The 17,552-nt window shown below is 44.9% G+C and overlaps 1 protein-coding gene across 1 annotated transcript in view; it reads right to left on the bottom strand.

The window, feature by feature from the left end:
* The window catches only part of LOC144826333 (uncharacterized), a 74,620-nt gene that overhangs the window by 32,872 nt on the left and 24,196 nt on the right, over window positions 1–17,552 (bottom strand). Inside the window, exons 5-6 of the mRNA XM_078684673.1 lie at window positions 6,011–6,231; window positions 932–1,085 (exon numbers count right to left, since the gene is read on the bottom strand). Of these exons, the coding sequence (XP_078540799.1) occupies window positions 932–1,085; window positions 6,011–6,231 (375 nt within the window). The remainder of the gene's footprint in view (window positions 1–931; window positions 1,086–6,010; window positions 6,232–17,552) is intronic.

Here is a 17,552-nt window from a genome sequence, read left to right as displayed (position 1 = left end):
CAGAGGTTAGAAAAACTGACATGCCTATCCGCAGAGCTGTGTGCAATAGAGTGTAGCCTAGGTTCTGGACGAAGGTCTTGGTAAGATCAAAAGATGAACAAGGAATCACCTTTTCTGAAATAAAAGACTGGAGACCTGGTACGACTAAGTGGCTGAACACACGAGAAGCAATTTACAAGGCCGGTAAACCTTCATGGCGGACTGCTGAGTTGTTTTAGAATAATAATTGTTATTATTATTGCATCTTTTAAAGGGCTCAGCTCTCCTCGAGGCTGTCAAGCGATAGACCCTGGTAAGTCTTCATCCCTTGATCTCTGTAAAGCCAGGGACTCGGTGTGGGCCCTCTGAGAGACACACCCCAGAGGGTCAAATGAAATCTGGCAGCAGTGTGACAGGTTGGAGGTAGGTAGACTCCACTCAAGGACCACTGCCCTCCTTAGTAAACAAGGCGGCCATCTTTACTATCAATGTGTTTGCTTATGCTAGTGGCTATGACTAGCAACATGTGTGAGTCAAAGTTTAGCTCTGCAGTACATTTAACACATTTTGGTTCTGTGATTCTTGCTTGGAGTTATAAGTAGAAATCATTAACATACAGGATCTCTTTAAAATGTATGAAATATATGTTTGAAGACTGACTGTAGAGAGAGAGGGCGAAAGAGAGCGGGAACGAGAGAGAGAGGGTTTGTGTGTGTATTTGTGCGTGCGTGTATGTCTTCCCAGATTTCGGGCACACGGTATTAATTGCAATTAGTTACTTTAATGGGTAAATGTTACTTTCTGCAGTGAAGGCAGCATTTCTTTCCAGAGTGGCCAAAGGATTTGCGACCCCATACATGTTGTCCACACTGTACAACAGGTGCAAATATTTGATTTAACAACCACACTAGATTGTAGCGATGACACACACACACTGCTCGTGGTTACTTACAAGCCCAAGGGTATTGTAGACCGGTTGGAATTCGTGATTTCTTCGTTTGTTGCTAAATTACCGTGCAGTGACACGCACAGGCTTGAGGCTTCTGTTTTGGTCAGCAGCTGCGAGGCACTTGGAGGGAAAACAGGATACAGGCCGGAGGACATGACTGGGGAGGAGATGGAAAATGTTAGTATTTCGTTTAAATGAATGATACAGTAAAATGTGCATTTACTCGCTGTAGTCTTAGACGATACCTGCTTACTGATCTTACTCTATTGCAAAGGTAAAGTAGGCCCCAAAAGTCTTTCCTCTAATCAGAGCACCTTTCTCCTTTCTTCTAAGTATCCATATCCATCCATTACTGGCCCTATGCTTCCCTAAGATAAGATACGCCTTCTGCTACACCCTTGGTTTTACGTAATTATAGATTCTAGGGGGCATATTACCAAGGGCCATATCGCCGATTTAGCGGGAATTTTTCCCGCTAAAGCGGCGATAATTTAATCGCCCTATTACCTAGCTGTCGCTAACACCAGTTAGCGACAGCTAATAGGCGATATCGGGCATTTAGGGGCCCACTTTGCATGTCAGCGATAATTATCGCTAATGACATGCAAAGTGGGTGTGACAAGATGTTAGCGACTGAAAACAGTCGCTAACATCGCTCTCCCCTATTACCAACTTTTGGAAATAATCGCGCTAAGCGCGATTATCTCCAAAAGCTAACGCCTGCCCAGAGCAGTTCTTAGCCATGTTATCCAATGGTAGGTGGATAACATGGCTAAGAGCATTTGCGCGGTAATGCATGAATATCGCTAACTTTTCAGCGATATTCATGCATTTCGGCCGATTTTTATCGCTTAGGAGATAAACCTTGATAATATCAAGGCTCCTAAGCGATAAAAATAGCCGAAGCTCGGCGATATATTTTTGGCCGCTAACCAAGCTTAGCGATAATTATCGCTATAGCTTAGTAATATGCCCCTAGGTTTTCAATTTTATACTAATACTATATTATTGCTATAGTTATTTTTGCTGCTCGTCCTATTAGTTGTACTGCTATTTGACATCCATGCTGCCCTCTTCAGTACATAATTGACGTCCATTTGAGGACACAGGCGGATGAATCCCTTGTTACCCTGAGGGTCACGGGCAGCCTTTGGGAGTGGGTGGACAGAGAAACCCTCAGCCCTGCAGCCTCACAAATAGCCCTGGGAGACAGCCACAGTGTCCTTGAAGACATACAAATGATTCCACCACCCACAATCCTCCTGGCTACTGCCAGGCGCTTGCTACACTTCGAGCTGGTATTAACAAGCTACCCAGGACCGAATTTAGCTCACAGTCCATCACTGAGTACATATGGTCATTGGTAGCAGTGCTTGAAATGGAAAAATAGAAGTGCAGGTACTCTGTACGAGAGTACCTGCTTGTTTCTGAGAAGTGCCGGTACTCTCCAATTAAAAGTATTAAGTCACTCTTAAGAAGTGCCGGTACTCTCCCTCTCAAAATAAAAAAGTGCTGGTACTCCGTACCGGACAGTACCGGTCCATTTAAAGCTCTGATTGGTAGGCAGATCATGGTATGACACACAACCCGGGCTCATTGGTGATTGTGGCTCGAGTTTCATTTCTTCTCTCTTCCAACATGGGCCTTGTCTCTTTCTTTACAGAGCTCTGATTAGCAGACATCAGCACTTTGCTTTTCCCACCTGATGCGGAGCAGCCGCTGTTCACACTGTTACATTGCATGCATCCCTTGCAACAAGCCCATTCCTGGGTGCACCTGTGCAGAGCGTGTGTGAACCAGCTTAGTAGCCTGATTGGATCTCTTATGTGGCGTCCACTGCATGGCAGCTCGGTGGGTGCGGGTATGGGTACATGGAGGGGGAACAGCATTTACAACGTGGGTTTAACCACGTGTCCCGTTCCAACAAAAGCAGAACAATGCTTGCCTTAACATGCAAATGCCTTAACCCCGCATATGCGTGGCTAAGGCAGCCAGCACACTAGATGCAGAGTAGATGAGCGGGGACAGGAACAGTAAGGATCGGGACAGGAGTGACTGTTACGCAGCTTGGTGAGCGGGCTGGGGCTGGGGGGATGGGGGACTGGGGGGATAGGGGTTGGTTTTTGGGCTGGAATTCCAGTTTTAGGGCTCATGGTGGGGAGGCCGGGGCTAGGCTAGTTTTTTGAGCTGGGGGATGGGTTTTAGGGCTTAGGGTAGAGGGTCCAGTAGTTTTTAGGGCTGGGGTGGGTAGATTGCAGGGCTGGGGGAGCTGAGGTCTGTTCTTTACCATGCATAACCTTTGCCAATCATATCTTTACAACGAAATGTGTTGTAAAGACATGCATGGTAAAAGCATGTATTGTAAGATGATTGATGATTGTTAAGACCGCTTTATCAAGGCATGCATGGTTTAGGGAGTCCTTCTGTCTTACAACCATGGAAGGGTAGCATTCTATTCAGTCAGTCAAAATACTTTTATTCTGCAAAATGGCCATAAAAAGACAAAGACATCACTAATAAAAACAGTATAAAAGAATACAGAATAATGAGAAAAATATATGGACTATAAGCTCCTGTGCATGGCCTTCTGTATCTCTACCTCGATGCATCAGGCTGCTATCTGCATCTCTGCATCCAGGATTCCTTCTACACCAATGCAACGTAGGATTTGTTCTACATCTCTGCATCTATGCACCCAGGATGCCTTCTGGATCAATGCACCTTTGCAACTGGGATGCCTTCTGCATCTCTGCACCTATGCATCCAGGATGCCTTCTGTATCTCTGCACCTATGCATCCAGGATGCCTTCTGTATCTCTGCACCTATGCATCCAGGATGCCTTCTGGATCACTGCACCTATGCATCCAGGAATTCTTCTGGATCACTGCACCTATGCATCCAAGATGCCTTCTGTATCTCTGCACCTATGCATCCAGGATGCCTTCTGTGTCTCTGCACCTATGCATCCAGGATGCCTTCTGGATCACTGCACCTATGCATCCAGGATGCCTTCTGGATCACTGCACCTATGCATCCAGGATGCCTTCTGTATCTCTGCACCTATGCATCCAGGATGCCTTTTAGATCACTGCACCTATGCATGCAGGATGCCTTCTGGATCACTGCACCTATGCATCCAGGATGCCTTCTGTATCTCTGCACCTATGCATCCAGGATGCCTTCTGGATCACTGCACCTATGCATATAGGATGCCTTCTGGATCACTGCACCTATGCATCCAGGATGCCTTCTGTATCTCTGCACCTATGCATCCAGGATGCCTTCTGGATCACTGCACCTATGTATCCAGGATGCCTTCTGTATATCTGCACCTATGTATCCAGGATGCCTTCTGTATCTCTGCACCTATGCAACCAGGATGCCTTCTGTATCTCTGCACCTATGCATCCAGGATGCGAACAACATTTTCATATCTATCAGGAATGCTTCAGTCCTCCTCCATATAAGAAATGACAGTAGCTATGTCAACGAAGAGTACTATATCATGACGCAGTAATAGTCCCCTTCTACTCTCAGAAAGCAACTATCCTTCACAGAACTCCATATTTGTGTCTTTGCATTTGGCCCTGTACAGCCCTCCTCTGCCTTCTGAATAGGTTTGAATTATACAAACTCTATACACATACATATATATCCTATCTTCTCTTGGGACCTTTAAGACATGGGATTCTTTGTGCCTAATCCAACAACCATGGCCTCCTGAGATGCTTGATTTAGCAAAAGAACATTTGACGCCTACTTCCAAATTCTGGCACAAAGCCAGTTCGGTTCCCACTTGTGAAAAAGTGGTCTGTCTCCTTTACTGGGACACAACAATAGCAGACAAAAGTGGGTCGGGAGCTGATCTGGAAATTATATCTGAAAATATGTAAGCTTAGTTTTTTTCAAAATGAGGCCCTGTGTAGACACATTGGGCTCGATTCACAAAAGTAATCTGAGACAAAATCCTAACTTTACTACTTTGGGTATTTACAAAGGGAATTTAGGAGTAGTAAAGTTAGTAATCCTAACTTTTTAGTAGTAGTAAGGTTAGGATACCTAACTTTACTACTCCTAAATGCCCCTTGTGAATACTGAAAGTCGGAAAGTTAGGATTTTGTCTCAGTTTACTTTTGTGAATCGGGTTTCCAGAACTCAACAAGAATTCTATAGCAGTATTAGAAAGTAGGGTTGGAATCCCTTCTTAGTAGGATGGATGGGACCCGTTAGCAAGTAGTAAAACTGGGGGCATGACAGTGATGTCTATCACTGAGGTTCTTAGAAGGGCAGAACAGTCGACTGTGGATGATAGGTACACCTGAGCATTTCACCAATTAGGCTGAGTGCTGCGAAACTCGCCGTCATTTGCTGAAGATTGCCACAACCTAGGAAGTTTTGAAAAACAATGCCAAAACATCTAGACAATAGTGACTAATCTGACTGTATCCTGGACTTGTTTGTAGCATCTCTGTAGCGCAATCACAACGAAAAGTTGTCCGCTGTGTGAGTTTTGGATAAAGGAATCAATTTTTCTTGTGCTTCTGTCTTTTTTAAATACATTTTCAATTAAAACCATTATTTCATGTTTGTGTTTCGTTTAGTTCAAGATTTCCTAACTGGCTGTGCTGTTACAACAAACAGTTCACACATTTTCTGCAAGGATTGCCTTGTTTCACTGGCCGGGGCATTAAATATGAGCCAAGATACCATAAGTAAAACCTGTTTACCTCTGTGAACTGGACTGTGACCATTCCTCAAGAGTCCAGCTTCCCACCTGGCCCTTATGGGGTAATCAGGACCAGGAAAGACAGGGCTGTGGGGTATGTACTACAACTACCGGTTACATAAATACAGCGGGGTACATATCACAATTGAACACAAATATAAAGTGGCACTAGAATCTTTACTACAATGGATACTTCTATAATATTTCAGAAGAGCCTTCTAAATTCAGCTTTCAAGACATGCATTGAGCCAAACCTTTTGAGTGATGCAGTGTCTGTGAATGTGGCTCTTATCTCTGTAGCATGAGTGTGTGTGGTACATGAGCTTCCAGTGCCAAGAAATTCCCAAGTACTTACGCGCTGCGCGGAAGCAGAAGAAGGCGTTGGAACCTGTCACAGTGCTATTGGTGCCATTGGTGCTATCGGTGCCATTGGTGCTTTCAGTGCCATTGTTGCCATTGGTGCCATTGGTGCTATCGGTGCCATTGGTGCCATTGTTGCCATTGGTTCCATTGGTGCAGTTCAGTCCAGATAGGTTCTTGAAGTAATATTTTGTTACATTAGCCACCCAGCCAGCACTGGAGAAGACACAAAGCAGTAATGTTAGGAATAACCAATTTCTTTGATAAAAACACATACCAGGACAGTGAGACAATCAAACACTACAGAAAGTACAATTTCATTTGGATAATGTAACTAGCTGGCTCCTATAGGTAGGTGGCCCCAGTGGTGGATGAGCAGAAATAAGGTCAAAATGCCCTCTGTCACCCCTACTCTTTGCTCTCTCCATGGAACCGTTTATCAACGCCCTTCAAGAGCAAGCCAGAATAAAACCCATACTTCATGAAGACAAAATTTTGAAAATTACCGCTTATGCCAATGACTTAGCCATCTATACTACCGATGTGGCAGAAGCACTGGTAGGGATCTCAGAAGAAGCCAATAACTTTGGGGCTATCGCAGGTTACAAACTTAATATAAATAAAACGCAAGTTATAATGAATTATCAGACTAATCCTCAAGTTCCAGGATATTGCCTGGCCGCGGTTTATTTAGGGGTTAAAATCTCTTCAAGGATCTCGGAAATAAACTTATTAAATTATGAACCTCTACTGAAAGAAGTTGCTGCTCTTCTAAAAAAATGGCATAAGATCCCGCTTAACCTGTTGGGACGATTGAATCTGATTAAAATGAATATTTTGCCGAAATTTTTATATCTCTTTCGTTGTATCCCTCTGCGCGTTAATAATTTGTTTTTTTTAAAATTGGATAGCATTATTAATAGCTTTTTGTGGGGCTACAAGAAGCCGCGAAGATCGATGGCAATCCTGAAATTACCACTGGAAAAAGGAGGTCTTAACTTCCCTGATTTTAGAGCTTACTTTTTTGCTTCTTTTTTGAACCGGCTACGCAGCCTATTTATTAGCTATAATCAATTTTTTTTTCATCAATTTATGCTTGGCAGAGAGGCAAAACAATTTCTGGCGAAGGTGCAGGACCCGAATTATTTTAAACGAGTAAAATTTAAGACTGCACGGGATGCAGTACGCATTTGGAATATGATGATGATCAACTGTGAGACTTCTTTTTTCCACACTGACCTGTCACTTTGGGGTAATCCTGGACTTCATGGGATTTTCAATGATAATACGGGACGAGAGTGGGCTAAATACGGTATTTTAAAACTGGGAGACTTATATGGCTCAAGGGGCTTCTTACAATTTGAAACTTTGAAACTTTTGTTCAAATTACCGGAATTGATGCGCTTTAAGTATATTCAAATAAGGGACTATTTAATCCGTAAAATGAATCTGATATCTGTAAGTAGCTCAGATTTATGGAGTTGCTTTTATTCAACAAATCGAAAATCCGTAATTAGTCTGGGATATAAGTGTCTAAACCAAAATAAATTGGATGAAACTCCTCGATTAGCGACAAAATGGACTTCCATATTAGGATTTAATGTGACAACTCAGAATATTACAGCCGCCTTAGTAAACATCAATAGAACGACTCATTCATCTAGCTTAATGCTACAATCATACAGAACAATATCTCACCTATATTACACACCATTGAGAATTTCTAAATGGGCACAAAATAATTTGACCAGTGACCGTACTAAATGCCCTAAGTGTGGGCTGTTGGCAGCAGATATTGTACATATGATTTACACATGCCCGGTATTAGCAAGGTATTGGTCGGCAATAGAAAATATCTTATATAAACAAAAAGCGATCAGTTCTTCATTATCAACAGCTTCAATTTTACTTGCTATATACCCGTCTAGCACTATTAACACAGATTTGTTAAATATACTTTTGACCAGTGCTAGATTGGTTATTGCGAGAGCTTGGATCTCTCCGAACCCCCCTCATGCAATGGAATGGTGGGCGTTAGTTAATGAGATCTATACTATGGAGGGTTCAATTGCAAGGAACCGGGGAATAAAAGCAATTAGGAAATTTGCTAAAATCTGGGGCACCTTTCTTTTAGAATAGTACATGATTGCAGAAGATACTAACAGTGGTAATGTCTCAGGGAATACATATCTGTGGTTTTTTTTTTGTGGTTTTTTTTCCCCTCTTTTTTTCCCTTTTTCATTATTGATACAATAATATACACTATCCCATTTGTTTCTTTGTTCTATTTTAAGGTTACATTTGAAAGATGGGTAATGTAAAATGCATGGCGTTACTTTATTTTTATTTTGATCTGCACCGATATTTGAGTTTATATCATATGTTTTGTTTAAAATGTATTTGTTGATCATCTTGCCCTGCTTGTCGATAAAAATAATTTAAAAAAAATAAAAAATAAAAAGTCCACAAAATAGGTTATCTGGACTTTACATTGCATATTAGATCCTCAAAGTCTACAGCGCTTAAGAATCTGACCAGCAAGGACACTATTCCCTTAGGTGTGAAACTTGCATCGAGTTGTTCAGATTATTGTGGTAATTATGAGACGGTCCATGTCAGACTCATAGTTAATGAATGACAACCATCTCTGTTTTGTATGGTTCCAAATGTCTTCTGGTGCTGAAAAGGGGAGAGTAGAGGTAGACATACAGTGACCACTTCACTCCAGATCTTGACGGACACAGTCTCCAGAACTTTTCATCTACAAATCATTGTGTCAGGTGTGTAAGTCAAATTAAGTAATTGTACACTGTGTTTCGATGGGTGTAGTACGTGAAGTAGCGCTACGATTAGCTACACGAAGTGCACTATGCACTACGCGAGCTACGCATAGCGCTACGCGAACTGCGTAGTACACTGTTCGCATTGTGCAAGATGCCGTTTTCAATGATTGCACAGAGCGGACAAGCATCCGGCACTGTGCAATCATTGAAAACGGCATCTTGCACAATGCGAGCAGTATTATTCTGCCGCTCGAGTAGATTTTTACTTGATCAGCAGCTTTCTCAACGCGGACAGGTAGTTTCTTATCGCGAGCGGTCGCAAGCATACACGAGCACTCATAATGAGAACCTGACCTCCTTCGCCTGGAGGTTTATTTTCCATGCTCGCGATTGGCAACTTGTTGCTGCTGATCGCGTACAAGGAAAAAAATCTCGCCGGGATGTCATTTTGCTTGCTCGCGGTTGCCAACTTGACGTTAAGGACCGCAAGCAAGCAAAAAATGACCGCTGCACTACGCTACGCGTGTTTGCACTGTGCTACGCACAGGTCACGTAGTGCGAATTCGCAAACTACGCGAGCGTAGCGTAGTGCTTTGCCCAGGGTTAGTTTTGAAGCGCCTGTTTGTAGTATGCAGCTTGGACTCCGCAGAACAAACAGGTATATACTTTACTGACACGTCAGAATAGGTTCTTGAAACATCAGGTTAAGTTACAGTTTACTCATTTGCATTGACAGAATACCCTACCGGGAGCATGGGACTGCCCTGTCCGAGACCAACACTCCAAGTGGGATAGCAACATTCCATGCAGCGTTATACCCATGGTGGAGAGTAGACATACAGGACACAGGAAAAGCAAGATACAGTACAATGTCAAACTTGAAACAGCAAACGAAAACAATTATACCTCTGTATATTTGTGACGCAACTCCCCACACAACAATCACCCAAAAGAGTCCCAGATCATGAGCCTGTTTGCTCAAACAGTGTGCATATCCACTGCTCCTGCTATTTCCAAGGAGCAGTCTCCAAATCAAAGTCCGAATTCACACACATGTGGAATGCAACACCAGCACCAAGAATGATTTTGTCCATCCACTGTCTATTTAATATAAACACTTTCTTTACTCTTCGAATTCGAGGAGGACGCTAACTCGGACAGTCTTGTCCTCGCATTAATACGGCACAGGAGCCTTATATTCTTAACTGTCCCTGGATTCAGGAGGGAATAGATTCCCATTACAGGAACCTGATATTCTCTACAGACCTACTACTTTATACGATTTAGATTAACTGGCGAAGCCCTGATGATGTCCACACCTATTGGACGATAAGCATCTGCTGTTTTCCTGTCATTTTACTGAATTCTAAGAATAAAGAAAGTGTTTATATAAAATCGACAGTGGATGGACATAATCATTCTTGGTGCTGGTGGTGCATTCCACATTTGTGTGAATACAGTATTGTATTGACATATCACAGGTGTGCTAGTTTCCAGTTTCTGAGAAAGTCCCTTTAAATTTAGCATAGCCAAGTTAAAACATAATGGCTTAGTAGTCGGTTTACATGTAGATCTAAAAAAGAGTAGGAAATTCCAATGTATTCTGTGCATGCTAAGGTGCTTTGTAGAAGAGGACATTAGCCAATAGTAATAGAAATGTAATCTAAGTGTCTAACAAATTGTTCGTTTAGATCCTTCCACTAACATGCATAAGACGGCTACCCAGATTGGTTCTGGCTAGCATCGCTCGCAGAAATGGAGGCAGATAGATCCTCCCTCCAAAGACTCAGATAAACACGTACACATCCTGTGACATGTCTTACAGGATGCATCGTAGTCCAGAGGGTAATAATGTCTATGGAGAATGTCTGTGCGTGAACCTGGGGTGTATTAATGGAATGGTGCTAATCTCCCTCACAACTCACCTCTTTGATTTTACTGTTTGGCTGTTGCAAAATGAGGTGGAAATTGATCAAGAAAAATAGTGGCCCTGGTCTTAATATGTGACATAGTATTGAGTTATAAAACTCTCAGAAAAAATCTAGCAGTTTGTAGATACACAGCTTGTTTAGGCTTACCTACCTAACTGTTCCTTATTCCCTACTCCCCTCAATCCTTTGGCCCACTTACCAGCAACACTTAATTGGTCTACAGTCACTTATACCTTCTTCTCCTGGTACCTTTTCTGTTTTACCACTCAGTGAACTCAGTACGGAACAGGGTCCTCTAAGCCAATCAAGACACTCCTGTCACCAGCTTGACAGCAGCGTCGTGATTGCTCTGAGCGGCATGAATTGACGCACAGACAGGGAGTGTGAGCCTGTGCATGTTCTCCACCCAGGCTGTGCAATACAGGCAGGTGGAGAACATGACATGCTAAGTGCACATGACTGTTTGGCCGGCCAAGATGGTCGGCCAAATCGACATGCGTACTGCAGTTCACATGTTACCTCCTCCTCCTGCTCTTTATTATTATTATTATTTTAATTATTTATATAGCGCAGCTGATACCTTGCAGGCTTCCTCGCGCTGGAGAATACTTTACTGAGGAAGAGACCAAGGTGTATAGAGACGGGCAGGTCTAAGGGAAAAGCCAGGTCTTGATGCGCTTCCTAAATGGAAGAAGTTGAGGGGTCTGGCGTATGTCAACGGGCAAGCTGTTCCATAATTTGGCAGCTGCGACCCTAAAGGATCTACCCCCAGTTCTGGCTTTATTGTATCTGGGCACCCTTACCAGATACGCCGAGGATGATCGCAGATCTCTGGCGGGAGTATACCACTGAAACAGGGCTTGCAAGGTCCATGCAGAGCCCTGAATACAATGCAAAGGGACTTGAAAGCCACTCGCTGCTTTAGGGGTAGCCAGTGCAGATCGGCCAATGCTGCTGTGGCCGAAGACCTTCTCGACCAGCCAAGAGCCAGCTTGGCTGCGGCTGATTGAATTCGTTGCAGCCGGTCCAGTAACGTGACAGGGGACTCAAGGAGCAGGGCGTTGCAGTAGTCAAGGCGACTCAGAATCGTACACCTGACTACCAACGCCCGGGCTTGTGCAGGGAGAAGTGGCATAATTTTTCGCAGGGAGCGTAGCAAAGCCGTGCAGATCCCCACTGTTTTTGCAACCTGGGTTTCCATGCTCAGCTTGTTATTGAGCATGACCCCCAGGTTGCGGACCGAAGAGACAGGTTTAGGTTTCTCCCTTGTCTCAGGAGGCCAGAAGTCATTCGGGAACTGGCAGGATAGAGTGGTGCCAGCACAGAGCAGAACCTCTGTTTTGGAGGCGTTAAATTGAAGAGAGTTACTATGGAGCCATCCAGCCGTTTCTCTAAGACACTCGTGGAAGGAGGTCAGAGAGATGGAGTCTTCTCCTTCCCAGGAGAGAATGAGCTGGGTGTCGTCTGCGTAATTAATTGTTTTTAACCTGAATGACTTAATTAATGTGATCAGTGGTTTAAGGTACACATTAAAAAGGATGGGACTAATGGAAGATCCCTGGGGGACTCCCTGTGGCACTGGTGAGAAGGCGGATTGAAATGGGGGGAGGGAGACAGCCTGTCTCCTGTCCTGCAGGTAAGAGTGAAACCACAGCAAAGCTGTGCCTTCCACACCAGCTTCCCTGAGTCTCAGCAACAGCGTCCTATGGTTGACCGTATCGAATGCGGCAGACAGGTCCAGCAGTATTAATGCTACTGGCTGGCCCCTGTCTGCACGCATGCGAAGATCCTCCATGGCTGTCAAAACCGCAGTTTCGGTGCCGTGGACAGGGCGGAAACCGAACTGGAGATCGTCTAAAAGGTTGTTCTGCTCAAGATGAATGGAAAGGCAGGAACTGACCCATCGTTCTACTACCTTCACAGGGAAAGGCAGTAGCGAGATGGGTCGATAGTTAGAAAGACAATCTGGGCTCAGGGAGGGTTTCTTCAAGCCCAATCCCATCCCGCACTTAAGTGGCTCCCAATGATTATAACAAAGTGTCGTTATCCTTTTATTATTCCTTTTTTGCACTGCTGAAAAGCAGTGGGGCAATGCTCCTCCGTCTTAGTGAGGAGTCACCGCTGCTACTATTGCACTCTTATGGGTGAGCAGGAGCAAAGGTGTGGCGCAGGGGGGATGGTAGGGATGTTGAGCACCAGTACTGCCTGAGCTGCTGAGCAACCACACCTACCAGACCCGAAAGCACAAAGTATCTATGGCTGCTTCCATTTCCTTGGGAGGTTGCAAACCATGGAATGAACAGAAACAACACAGAATCACCACACAGGTGCTGGAAGCCTAGTGTCCAGGCATTTACCATGTGCTAAAATGTCTGGTCACCGGGTGCGCATGTGAACCGTGCTGAAAGGACCTCACACGAAAGCGCGCCTTGTGAGATGAGAGATACCAAAGGGAATGATGGACATGAATCACACGGTCAGACTGATTTGTATATGGCATGTCTGAATCTGGGGTGGTGGAGTGAGCTAAAGATGATGATGGATTAAACCCAGATCAGTTGACTGGGGGTGAGTGTTTGATTTGCTCCAGCGCTCGTCCATCATCTACTTTGGTATCGCTTTGGGAGGTAAGAGGGCAGTGGGCCATTGCCTGCCTGCCGTCACTATCTTCTCCCCTTCCGGTCACTAGCTGTCATAATATACAATAGGTACTTAATGTTTGGCAGTTTCCTACAGTGTGAACTTGTCACTATTGGCTTTACTAGAGAACCATACTAGTTACACATGTGTAGGCACAAGGAGGTTAAATGATTTGCGCAGAATGACAGGGTGCTGAGTCGAGGCTGGGATTCCAGCCAGACTCCCCAGGCCTGAGCTGCTTTGCAACATCTCCGCCGGGTGTTACCATCCGTCGCACATACCCACAGGTATATGCAGCAACTCATAATACCCGTTGCATATGTAAGTGACAGAACTGGAGATTCGTAGGAAGCTGTCACATGGCAGGAAGAAGTTATCCTCATGCAATAGACCACACAAGAGAACACATACTTGAGACGGTATACATCCTTTACAACGCAACTTTTACCACGCAGTGCCTTTACGACGCAACTTTTACAACGCAAACCATTACAATGCATTGCGCTGGGGGGCGCTCTAGGATAGGGAATAGGTTTAATGTACTATCCAACACCATCCCTACTATCCACGGGGACTGGAGTTGGAATAGTAAATTAAATTATTCACTATCCAGCGCCCAAAAGCACTATGCGTTGTAATGGTATGCGATCTAAAACTTGCGATGTAAAGGTAGGCGTTGTAAAAGTATGCGTTGTAACGTCATACATCCACTTGAGACAAGGAAGAGGCATTGTGAGCAGAAAGAAATACAAAGACTAATGCCCGAGGAGTTAATACATTAGGTAATCACATTATTTAGGAGAGATAGGTTGCAAGGGGAATGAGTTTATTCTTATGAAACTGAAAATGAAAGTGGTAGTTGAGAGGTTTATGGAAGGGAGAAGACGAGTGCAGGCGATGGGCAAAAAAAGCCCATGGGTGGGTAGGAGGTATTTTCTGTGCGCAGAAGCGCCATCTAGTGAGGGTTAAATAGTTCATTGTTAGTTTTATTTGCCTCAGATAGGAAGGGCACAGAGAATGAATGGACTGTTATTCAGCCAGTGCTTAATTTGAGGCTGTGATTTTCAGAGCTCGGCACATCAACACTGGCATATAGGATGGTCATCCACGGTGCGGTGCTGTTTATTTAATTTAGAGATGAGCACAACAACAGGTGTTTGTCAATTCAATATACCAAACAAATGATTAAGCCTGCCCCAATACATATCTTTGGAGGGATGGGATAGTCTGAATTGATACACCTGAAAGGGGTGCAATAGTTAGTAGTTGTGTTGGTACTGTAAATGAAAATCGCTGACACAGGCATTGGGTGGTGCAAGCTGCAGTGGCCGCCAGACGTGGGTCCCGGCACTTATTTTATCACAAATTAAGCACTGGCTCCAGCAAACATGTTAGTGAACATGCTAGCTGGTGAAGCACTAAGAGCAATGAGCAGGTAGGTTATAAACGACTAGCAACTTTGGAAGGGAGCAGGATGTGAAGGAGTATCAGTAGCCACAGAATGAGGAAAAAAGGATACGGATGGAGGCAGAGGATGGCGAGGGTGGACTAGCAGGTGCAGAACTCCAGAAGGACGTTTTCAAACAGGTATAAAAACGTCTAGTCCTAGGTTAACAGTATCAGCAAGCCATAAAGGGTTTGAGAGCCTAACACCCAAGAGTATGATGTATTTATGTATTCGTTTGCACATTAGGGTAATTTTGTAGGTATAATATTTGATGTGGCCCTTCACTGCCACTGTAACACTGCCTTTTACTTCTCTCTGTGGTAGGTTGCACTATCTCGCTTATGTTTTATTTTTATATTTTTGTTGCATATGTATATAGCGCAAACTCGACCCAAAGGTATTGGAGCGCTTTACATGAGCACCGTATTTACATTACACATTCAGGCACGGGGAGATGAAGTGTTTTGCCCAGAGTCACTGGATGTGGACGCGATCCCGAGGCTCGAACCCTGGTTTCCAGCACCAAAGACGGCAGGCTAGTCGTGAGACCACATCCTCTCTCCTGTCGCCAAATGAGCTCATGTCTAAAAGAGGTGTTATTTTTGGTGTTTGGCATGCTCTACCAATTTGGAAAGATAAGTCTTTGGGTTAAAAACCATGGGTGGTCTATTGGGAAAACTACCACCCTTGCAATGCCCTCTCCATGCATAGTAATGCAGTGCCAGGCTCAGCGCTATATCATTTTAGGGCAACAGTTCAGAGCAAAAAAAGGATTTGGGCTGGAAAGAAAACACATCATCAAGACTTTGCACTGTTTCGTATCACTTTCTGAGACTTTGCATGGGTGAAACGTCTTGATAAATCTGTGCCATGGTCTGTTATGGAAATCTAGGGCTTTGTGTTTATGCATCCGGAAAACATGAAGCAAATTACACTAGGTCTGTTATTTATGCATCATGGACCCAAGCCCCACAAATGAGTGCAACCGTGGCTATGCTCTTGGCAGGGTTACAGAGAGTCAATAGGTCAAGAAGGGACAAATGGGGGTGGGGTCGCACACTAGGTGCGGGATCCCAGGCTCGTCAGCCCGCTGCTCAAGGGAGCTTTAAGGTTACAAATGGGGGTGGGGTCGCACACTACTCACACACCGGCGGTGTCGCCCCTAAGGACTCTGGTCAATGTAGTAAAGTGTTCGCGATGCATCATCTTTCGATCTTCTGCTATCTTCGCTGTCTTCGCCATCCCTGGACACGTGTTTCGGGGTATTACCCCTCATGGGCGAAGACAGCGAAGATAGCAGAAGATCGAAAGATGATGCATCGTGAACACTTTACTACATTGACCAGAGTCCTTAGGGGCGACACCGTCGGTGTGTGAGTAGTGTGCGACCCCACCCCCATTTGTAACTTTAAAGATCCCTTTCGATCTTCTGCTATCTTCGCTGTCTTCGCCATCCCTGGACACGTGTTTCGGGGTATTACCCCTCATCAGCAGGGATAGGTTGTGTACTGGGGTTGCCGATGGCTTCCAATATCTGCCAGGTATAGTACCACTCAGGCGCGTAGGTGCGGGATCCCAGGCTCGTCAGCCCGCTGCTCAAGGGAGCTTTAAAGTTACAAATGGTGGTGGGGTCGCACACTACTCACACACCGGCGGTGTCGCCCCTAAGGACTCTGGTCAATGTAGTAAAGTGTTCGCAATGCATCATCTTTCGATCTTCTGCTATCTTCGCTGTCTTCGCCATCCCTGGACACGTGTTTCGGGGTATTACCCCTCATCAGCAGGGATAAGTTGTGTACTGGGGTTGCCGATGGCTGCCAATATCTGCCAGGTATAGTACCACTCAGGCGCGTAGGTGCGGGATCCCAGGCTCGTCAGCCCGCTGCTCAAGGGAGCTTTAAAGTTACAAAAGGGGGTGGGGTCGCACACTACTCACACACCGGCGGTGTCGCCCCTAAGGACTCTGGTCAATGTAGTAAAGTGTTCGCGATGCATCATCTTTTGATCTTCTGCTATCTTCGCTGTCTTCGCCATCCCTGGACACGTGTTTCGGGGTATTACCCCTCATGGGCGAAGACAGCGAAGATAGCAGAAGATCGAAAGATGATGCATCGTGAACACTTTACTACATTGACCAGAGTCCTTAGGGGCGACACCGTCGGTGTGTGAGTAGTGTGCGACCCCACCCCCATTTGTAACTTTAAAGCTCCCTTGAGCAGCGGGCTGACGAGCCTGGGATCCCGCACCTACGCGCCTGAGTGGTACTATACCTGGCAGATATTGGCAGCCATCGGCAACCCCAGTACATGGCCTATCCCTGCTGATGAGGGGTAATACCCCGAAACACGTGTCCAGGGATGGCGAAGACAGCGAAGATAGCAGAAGATCGAAAGATGATGCATCGCGAACACTTTACTACATTGACCAGAGTCCTTAGGGGCGACACCGCCGGTGTGTGAGTAGTGTGCGACCCCAACCCCATTTGTAGGTCAAGAAGGGAAACATCCTTTACAACGGAAATTTTACAACGCAGTGCTTTTACAACGCAGGTTTTACAACGAAAACCATTACAACGCATTGCACTGGGGGGCGCTCTAGGATAGGGAATAGTTTTAATTTACTATCCAACACCTTCCCTAATATCCGCGGGGACTGGAGTTGGAATAGTAAATTAAACTATTCACTATCCAGCACCCCAAATCGCTATGCGTGTAACAGCATGCGTTGTAAAAACTG

This window comes from Lissotriton helveticus, chromosome 3_2, assembly GCF_964261635.1.
Source record: "Lissotriton helveticus chromosome 3_2, aLisHel1.1, whole genome shotgun sequence".
In the NCBI taxonomy this organism is placed as follows: Eukaryota; Metazoa; Chordata; class Amphibia; order Caudata; family Salamandridae; genus Lissotriton; species Lissotriton helveticus.
The sequence above is the reverse complement of the archived record's forward strand: the minus strand, read 5'-3'. Positions and strand labels throughout refer to the sequence as shown.